The 10048-nt window shown below is 30.3% G+C and overlaps 1 protein-coding gene and 1 pseudogene across 1 annotated transcript; one reads left to right on the forward strand and one right to left on the reverse strand.

Annotated features, from left to right (window-relative positions):
• Window positions 1–1170: 1170 nt before the first annotated feature.
• LOC119610604 lies at window positions 1171–2192 on the forward strand (annotated as a pseudogene).
• A 3052-nt stretch (window positions 2193–5244) lies between these two features.
• On the reverse strand, window positions 5245–7096 carry LOC119610606 (myb/SANT-like DNA-binding domain-containing protein 3). Its single transcript, XM_037965899.1, has 2 exons — window positions 6781–7096; window positions 5245–5351 (listed from the first exon to the last, which is right to left on the reverse strand). Exons 1-2 carry the CDS (start codon window positions 7094–7096, stop codon window positions 5245–5247), a joined length of 423 nt encoding a protein of 140 aa, XP_037821827.1.
• Between the last annotated feature and the right edge of the window lie 2952 nt (window positions 7097–10048).

Here is a 10048-nt window from a genome sequence, read left to right on the forward strand (position 1 = left end):
TTGCTCATATGCACAGAAATATTACTATGAAATTTTTTTTCGATCGGTCCATAATTAGTCATAGCTGCCATACAAGGAGCTATGACAAGTATTGCTCTTACATACGGAAATATTAATGTGAAATTTTTTTCCGACCGGTCCATCCCTGGTCATAGCTGCCATGCAAGGTTCCCTCCCAAAAATTACTTAAACGCACATAACTCATTACAAAATATTGATATCCATACATTTAGCACAAATATTGCTCTTGTATACATTAATTACATTATAAAATTGTTTTACGATCGGTCCATATTTGGTCATAGCTCTCATACTAGGTCCTCTCCAGAAAATCACTTAAATGCACAATATTCATTACTAAATAATGATATAGATACAGAATTTTGAAATTTTGTCTTTATATACATAATTGGCCATAGCTCCCATACAAGGTCCTTTTACGAAAATCTCTTAAACGCCCATTACTCATTACCAAATAAAGCTATTGATACAAAATTTGGCACAAATATTAGTATGGTATACAAAAATTCTATTTCAAGATTTTTTCACGATCGGCCCATAACATGGGTGCGGTCGGTCCTATGCAAGCCCTTCAGAAAATCACTTGAACACACATTGCTTAATACTAAATTACGTTATAGGTACAAAATTTGACTGAAATATAGCTTTTATGTACAGAAATTTTGCTTAAAGGATTTTTTACGATCGGTCTCCCATACTAGGTCCTGCCCCTTTAAGCACTTTAACCGTATTTAACTAGTTTTTTGTATTGATAATGCAATTTGTGTAGAACAAAATTATATATATGTATTTTGAAAATCCTTAAATCTTTTACACACAAGCATACATGCACATTATTAAATATAGTTAAAGCATATTTTAGGGCGCTATATAAATATAAAAGAAAATGTAGTGTTCAATAAATTTTGGAATTATAACGGATTTAGGCCCATAATCTCAATCTCTGGTTATCGTTTTTCGGAACGATATACTGCCTGTCAGCGCAATTTTGTTTTCTCAATAAAATTTTATTATTTATACTATCGTTAAATGCTAACCGGAACTCATCCTACGGTTAATAATTTATCGATACAATAAATATACATAACTGTTACTTATTTCAGTTTTAAAAAACAAAAAATTTTTATATCCACAAATAAAAATAAAATAATGAACAGCAGAGTTTTTGAATTAATCTCAATGGAAGAGGAATTTGAAGAGATTCAGCCTCAAGAAATTGCTGAGAGAATCTATAAAAATAGACCAAACTACCTTGAGGATATGGATGAAGATAATTTTAGAGGTTCCGAATTTCCAAGTCAACATGTAAATATATCCTTAGCAGGATTAGCAAACAACTATCTAAAACTGAAAGGTGAGAAATAGCATAGATAATGTGCTTAATCTCTTTTTTTTAAGAAATTTTGCATTATCACCAGAAACCAAACTTTTGTTAGCTCTGCGTTTTTACGCTAGAAGTAGTTTTTTAATAACTGTGGCCGATTTTTGTGGACTGAGTATATCATCAGCAGGTCGAGCAGTTAAAGATGTTTCACAAGCAATTGCTTCACTATCTAGCGAATTTATTAAATTCGATGCTATGCAAAAAAATATTAATGAGTTTTATAAAACTGCAAAATTTCCGAAAGTAATTAGTGCGAACGGTTGTACTCACGTGCGCATACAATCTCCTGGTGGTGATAATGCAGAACTTTTTCGAAATCGAAAAGGATATTTTTCCATTAACGTTCAGGCTGTGTACAACAATGAACTTTTTTTCAAGATATTGTAGCAAGGTGGCCCGGATCTTCCCATGATAGCACAATATTTAATAACAGCCGTTTAAAATTTAGACTTGAGAATAAAGAATTTAAAAACATCTATATTTTGGGTGATAGTGGTTACAAGGTATGTGACTATATGATGACACCACTGCTTAACCCTATAACAAATTGTGATCGAGCTTGTGCTTTTCAGCAGCTCTGGCATTTTCATCCCTATAAAAATCCTGCTGTATCTTTATTAGTTTTATTTTTTCATCTTCTAATTTGGTTTTTCGTTGATTAAACTTTTTTGTATTAAGTTTACTTGAAACTTTTTCCTTTAATATTGTAGGGTTCCATTTAGACGATGATGGATACATTTCTTTATCCACCTCCTCGTCGATCTCTATTAAATTTACGAAATCCTAAAAATAATTTAATATTAGCATCAGGGATGGAAAATGAGATTTTGTTTCAGTATCAAAAAATATTTCAGAGGGTACTTTTTTGGATCTTAGAGTACTAAAATATTTTTTTTTTTGCTGAAAGTTGTTAATTTCTTAAATACACCTTCACATATTTAAACATTTTTAAATAATCAGCAACAGAAGTAGAAAAGGTATTATATATACCGTAGGGTGATCGATTATTCGACATTTTCCAAAAACCGGTTTTCGAGTAGTTCGAATAGTTGACATTTGAAAAAAACCGGTTGATATTTTTCAAATTCAGAGAAAACGGTTTTTTATTATAAATAAAAACATCTAGTTTAATTAAAAAAAAAAATATGACCCGAACTGATTTTTTAAAATAAACATTATTTCTTTAATGTAAAAAATTGAGAAGAATCATAATCCTAGTTTATTCTAAAGTCCCTGTTTAGTAAATTTTCATAGGCATTCCAACACTGCTATAATATTTCAGCGACAAATTAATTATTATAATTGGAATATAATCTTAAGATTGATAAAATTTTATCCAACAGTTATTCCAATCAATTTTACAAATAAATTTTTGTAATTAATTAGGAAAATCAAAAAGTTTAACCAAAGGTGCTTTAGAAAAATATACTATAGTTTCTTGACTCGATTATTTAAAAATTTAGACAGGCTGTATTATTATTTATTTCAAAATTTAATTGAAGTAATCTTTGAATACAAAGCAGATAAAAGTATTCGAAACCGGCTTTTAAAAAGTTAAAAAACCGGGTTATTCGATATTCGAAAAAATCAACATTTAGAAAAAACCGACACTGGTAAATCAGAAAAAACCGGTTTTAAGACCGATTGAAAAACAGAATCGATCACGCTAATAAACATATATTGATATAATGAATCTTTGTCCGTCCCTTAATGTTAACCTTTTAGATATAATTTGATGAACTTCAATGTCCATGGTATCATATAGCTACCATAAAAATATTACCCCGATATTGTACTTCGTAAATATGTATATTAAAATCAGTCATGATACAATTTGTTATATTTTAATAAATCCTGTCTTAAAGAAATTCAAGCCACATTTGGCCCTATTCAAGGATGAATTTAGAAATTCAACTTATTTATTTATTATACGCTAACAATTGAGCTACAACGATAGTTTATTGTCAATAAATCTCTTATATAATTAGGATCTCAACTAAAATTAAAGTTTAATTGATTATAAGATAGCGTTTCTCAAAATTTTTGTCCTGGGGTTAATATTTGGCGAGCTGGATCAAAGGATAAAAAGGTCCTTCTTTGAGGTTTTTATGATTTTTTTTCATATTTCTTCCAAAGGAAAGATATAAAATTTTAGTATCATTAGAAAGGTTCTTGGGAGACGCTTTTAATGGCATACCAGAAATTTTTGTGTAACAGTAAAAGTAATCTAAATTTCCTAATTTTTCGTAAAAGTTCAGGATTTTTTACATTTTAACATATATGATTTTAATATAATTGATTGAAATTAATACACAATAATCCTCAATAAAATCTACGAAACGGTTTTTTCCGTTTTTCAAAATTCAATCTAGATCAAATTTTATTAAAATTTATCGAAGCCTATGTACGCTACCAAAACATTCCGAAATAATGTAAACAATAACATAGAAATCGTTATTTACTAAGCAAGCGTAACAAACAAGTAGATGTTTAGGATAAATTGTGTTACTATGTTAGTTAAACTGAAAAATGTTATTGATAATAGAATGAAACCATAAAGTATTATATACCAAAAGCTAATGAAATTAAGCATATGCTGATGTACATATTAAGTATGTCAGATAAATATAGCTAACAGAATACCTGGGAAAAAATAGAGTTTAAAATATTAAGATAAAATACAAAAAATAAAGAATTTCGAAAAACAGAAAAAAACCATTTCGGTGAAATTTAGGTGAGGTGAGGTTTATAATATAATAATTTCAATTAATTACATTATATATTTTTATGTAAAAATATGAAAAACTTAAAATTTTTCCGAAAAATTACATTTGTAATCATTTTGGTGTTGTATACAAATTTGTGTATGTCATTGAAATCGTCTCCCAAGGACCTTTCATATGATACTAAATTTGCATATGGTTTATTTGTCAAAAATGTGAAAAAAATAACATAAAAACCCTAAAAAGGACCTTTTTATCCTTTGATCCAGCTCACCAAATATTGACGTCAGGACAAAAATTTTGAGAAATGGTATCTTAGAATGAACTAAATTTTCATTTTCGGTGGGAACATCAGCAATTTCCATTTTGGGGCCACCCTAATATACATATGTGTTATTAAATTAAAATTCGATGTTCATAGGTGTTCATTTGTTAAAAAATCAATAGTCATATCAAATTATACACATGAGACCATACATAAGACCATCCATGACATGAAACAATAATTTGCTTTAAAGTCCAAATAATTTTCACCAAAAATTTGTCTTATTATCTATGGTTGAATTCTTAATTTCAAAACATATCGTTTTATATTAAATAGAAATTGAGTCCTCCGAGCTTCTATCATTTGGAAATAATTAGTTTTAAAGTCAAATATTTTTTCAAAATTGAAATTTTTGGTAATTTTCTCATATAATATTAACAATGGAATTTAATTAGATTAATATCCATATAATGTCAATCAAGATTAAAATTCGAAATGAGCTGCATTGGTTATTTGCAAAACATACTTCTAAAAAGTGGCTTTTAAAAATAGATTTCAAAACATTCTCAGAATTTCAAATTTGAACTTTTAAAGATACTTAGATCCCCATTTTCTCATTGTCTGATTATGTTTTATCATAACGATAAATTGACATTTTACATACAAAAATTATTTTAACCGGCAGTATATCCACCTGTTAAACGATAACCGGAGGTTGAGATATTGGCCCTGAGAGTATCAAATAAGACTCGGGAGTATCACGGTACTTTTGAACATCAAATAGTATCAAAAAAAGTATCATCGTAACAAATTTGCCATCCCTGATTAGCATTGTTAAACTGTAAAATCTTTTATTTTACCTCTTCTATGAAATCATTAATATCATCAGTTTTAGATTGTAATTCTTGTATGGAATCATTAACATCTTCAGTTTTTGATTCAAGTTCAGTATTTAATCCTAAAATTTAATGGAAAACAATTAGAATCGCTTACGTAGCTTACATAAAGAAGAGGCGACAAAACTGACTGTAGAATAGAATATAGACTAGACTATAGACTAGACTATAGACTAGACTATAGACTAGACTATAGACTAGACTATAGACTAGACTATAGACTAGACTATAGACTAGACTATAGACTAGACTATAGACTAGACTATAGACTAGACTATAGACTAGACTAGACTAGACTATAGACTAGACTATAGACTAGACTATAGACTAGACTATAGACTAGACTATAGACTAGACTATAGACTAGACTATAGACTAGACTATAGACTAGACTATAGACTAGACTATAGACTAGACTATAGACTAGACTATAGACTAGACTATAGACTAGACTAGACTATAGACTAGACTATAGACTAGACTATAGACTAGACTATAGACTAGACTATAGATTAGACTAGACTATAGAATCGAATATAGACTAGACTATAGACTAAACTATAGACTAGACTCTAGACTGGACTATAGATTAGACTATAGATTAGACTATAGAATATAATATAGACTAGACTATAGACTAGACTATAGACTAGACTATAGACTAGACTATAGACTAGACTATAGACTAAACTAGACTATAGACTAGACTATGGACTAGACTATAGATTAGACTATAGACTAGAATATAGACTAGACTATAGACTAGACTATAGACTAGACTATAGACTAGACTATAGACTAGACTATAGACTAGACTATAGACTAGACTATAGACTAGACTATAGACTACACTATAGACTAGACTAGACTATAGACTAGACTATAGACTAGACTATAGACTAGACTATAGACTAGACTATATACTAGACTATAGACTAGACTATAGACTAGACTATAGACTAGACTATAGACTAGACTATAGACTAGACTATAGACTAGACTATAGACTAGACTATAGACTAGACTATAGACTAGACTATAGACTAGACTATAGACTAGACTATAGACTAGACTATAGACTAGACTATAGACTAGACTGCAGACTAGATTATAGATTAGATTATACACAACTATACTATGGACAAATTTATTTTAGTCTATTGATTATTTGTCAAAAGATTACAAGTTAGATTAAGTGCTGATAAGTACTGAAATATAGTACTGCGGTATTTTTCGAAATCATATTGTAAAGTGATGTGACAATTGATCGCTTTTGCCACAGCCTCATACAAGGACCTATTCACAAAATGCTTTAAATGAAATAATTGACTTTAAATGTCAGTATCACATTAAAATTAGTTTGAAAGATGTTTTACAGGAATACAGATCCATCTAGAAAATTTTATTTGGATCGGTCGATATCTGACTTTAGCTGGTTTAATTTGTCATTAAAGGAATTAAGATAAAATCACATACATATAATAATCATACCCTTACCATCGTTGTCGTATGGATTACACAAGCCAGTAGCAGATTCCCCAAAAAGAAAAGAAATTTTTTCGGATATATTTGAAACTATGGACGTAGCAGTAGGTCCCCCGCCTGTTCGATAGGTTTCACGCTTTTCGGTAGCTATTTCCACTTTAGACTTTCTTTTTAAATTTTCGTACTTGTCGCGTAGCGCTTTCCACGTTCTTTGTACCCCAGACTGATTTGCAAATTCTGAAGCAAGTTTCTCCCAAGTTTCCTTTTTTTGTCTCCAAGTTACTGCATCTAACTTTTTATTTTCCAGTACGTATTTGTGCATCTCCACTAGGTCAACTACAAATATTCCTCATTCAATGAGAACTTTTTACCTCTTTGTCGTTTTTCATTGTTTTGTGATATTGTTCATATATTTATACCCTACACCACTTTAGTGGGGAGGGTATATTGGATTTGTGCTGATAAAGTATACCAATCGGCTTAGAATCATTTTCTGAGTCGATTTAGCTATGTCCGTCCGTCTGTCCGTCCGTCCATGTAAACCTTGTAATCAAACTACAGGTCGCAATTTTAAAGATAATCCAATGAAATTTGGCACATGATCTTCTATTGTTCCAGGGACGAAGCCTATTGAAAATGGGTAATATCGGTCCATTATTTCACCTAGCCCCCATACAACTGAACCCCCGAATAGGGCTTGTAAACCTTGTCATCAAACTACAGGTCGCAATTTTGAAGATAATTCAATGAAATTTGGCAGATGATCTTCTATGGTACCGGAGACGAAGCCCTCTGAAAATGGTTAATATCGGTCCATTTTCTCACCTAGCCCCCATACAACTGAACCCCCGAATAGGGCTTGTAAACCTTTTAATCAAACTACAGGTCGCAATTTTGAAGATAATTCAATGAAATTTGGCAGATGATCTTCTATGGTACCGGAGACAAAGCCTACTAAAAATGGTTAACATCGGTCCATTATTTCACCTAGACCCCATACAACTGAACCCGACAAATAGGGATTTTAAATTTATAATTATGTTTAATATACTCCCATCTCGACAAAAAGCTGCAAAACCAAGTTCTGTACTAGCCTTGATGACTCTCATGAATTTTATAATCATAGGGTCTCATTTGACCATAGCCCCTATACAAATCCCCCTTCAAAATTTGACTTAAATGTCCATAATTTTATTCAACAATAAATGGCTTAAGGATAATTCAAGGCAAGGTGCAATTCAACTTAAGTGCGTTATTATGAAAACAAAATCACATTTCATTTTTGTAACAGGTGTAGGGTATTATATGGTCGGCCTTGCCCGACTATAATTTCTTACTTGTTTTAAATTAATTTCTTCTCGAAAATTATTTTTATTTTTAAATTGTAAAAACTTCAATTTTCTATAGTGTTACCTTACATAAGCGACTGTTAAAATTTAAATGTAATTTTTGTATGAGAAATTCAAATATATAACCGACAGTATATCGCAACGAATAATTAATGCGCCGGTTGGTTAATTGGGGAAATAATCGGATATTGAGATTATGGGCCTTAAGCTGTTTAAATCTTGGGGTTTTTCTATTTAAGACATGAGAAAACTTATTTCTACAAATATTTGATAAACTACATAAGTTAATTTTGAAACAAAAAAACTACATACAAACAATTTTAAATTTTTATACGTTGGATTGTGATGAAATTAGAACCAGGTGACTTGCATAAATAGCGTTTAGTATTTTATTTTTTCGTTTTGTTCAAAGTTTATTATCTTTAATGTGTAACACAATTCTTTATTTACTTTTGTTGTGTATGGTCATGGTTAATTTCAAGAAAAATAATATTTATTTAAAGAGTGTTTAAGTGTGTCTGTGTGTGTGGAGCGTGGGATTAAAACATCTTGGTTTATTTTATTTTTGTTATTTATTTTTATTTAAATGAAAATATTATTAAATAAACTAAAAACTAATTTATCATTATTATCTAAATTAAAATAATTGAATAAATTTAAAATTTGCTTAAAACTAATTGTTTTGGATTCGTCTTTTATTGTATATGAATGTCTTAGAATTTCGATTTAAAAATGAAATTAATGGTTTAATTGGAGGTTGACCTGCAGAACAAAACAAGTTCTGATGGTTTATTTTCAGGAAAGTAAAAAGCGATCCAATGCTGTCCAGGTATATAAGATGGATCAGTGTGTTGGCTATGTAAAATGAAGGTTTTGCGACAGGTGTGATGGGTAATTTATTACTAGGAAAAACTCCTTTAAATTTATATTTTGTACAATAATTTCTATTTAAAGTATTTATAATATTTATTCCAAAATAGTGAGTTTGTAGTGTCAAATCATACAAATGGTAACCATCGATTTTCAAAGCATTCTTCTCCATAAATTTACACAAGGCAGTAAAACCAATAGACATCCAAACATACGAAACGAATACACAAAAACAAAAACAAAATACACAACGCAATGAAACCAACAGACATCCAAACATACGAAACTGAATGTACAATGAAACACACAGCCATCCAAACATATGAAACGAAATACTCAATGAATAAGCAGTGTTGTTGTTGTTGCGTATATCAAAGCATGAAAAAATAAAAATGAGTTTTTTATGAAATTTTCAGAGGTTGTCTCGGATTTTTGCTCATATCTCCGGTATTTATGGACCGATTTTGCTGATTTTAAATAGCGATCTTCTCGAAAGCATGTCTAACAGAATTATTGAAGATTTGGATCTCACCGATATCTGGGGTCCTCTAAAAACTGATTTCAACAAACACACAGACGGACAGACAGACGGACATAGCTTAATCAACTCCGCTACCTATAAGGATCCAGAATATATATAATTTATGGGGTCGGAAAATTATATTATAGAAATTACAAACGGAATGACAAACTTATATATACCCTTCTCACGAAGGTGAAGGGTAAAACATTGTTGCCCAAAATCTCGATTCTCTATCACGCGATATAGGGCAAGAATATTCTGCTGACGTTGCGTTGACTCACCTACACTATAAGCTTACTTGTGTACCCTGCCAGCAATTTTGTAGTCGACTACGAGAAAAATTCACTTCTAGTTTACTTTTACAGACTGACTATAAGCTAACTACAATGTAATGCAGAGCTGTCCCGAAATTTTGTATTTGGCAACGTAAAGAACCGACTTTTAAATACTAACTACAAGCTAACTATAATGTAATGCAGAAGTGCCTCAAAATTATCTGGAGAGAATTAATTGTATTTCAACATGTTTTCTG

This window comes from Lucilia sericata, unplaced genomic scaffold (assembly GCF_015586225.1).
Source record: "Lucilia sericata isolate MDLA Ls3-8-SP2 unplaced genomic scaffold, ASM1558622v1 Contig001244F_arrow, whole genome shotgun sequence".
NCBI lineage: Eukaryota > Metazoa > Arthropoda > Insecta > Diptera > Calliphoridae > Lucilia > Lucilia sericata.

Bases quoted from the DNA above. Each gene is read 5' to 3' on its own strand.
- LOC119610606 (XM_037965899.1), bottom strand. From the start codon at position 7,096: ATGCACAAATACGTACTGGAAAATAAAAAGTTAGATGCAGTAACTTGG. The intron at 5,352-6,780 runs GTATGATTATTA...ATTAAATTTTAG, and splicing joins ATACGACAACGATGGTAAGG to GATTAAATACTGAACTTGAA.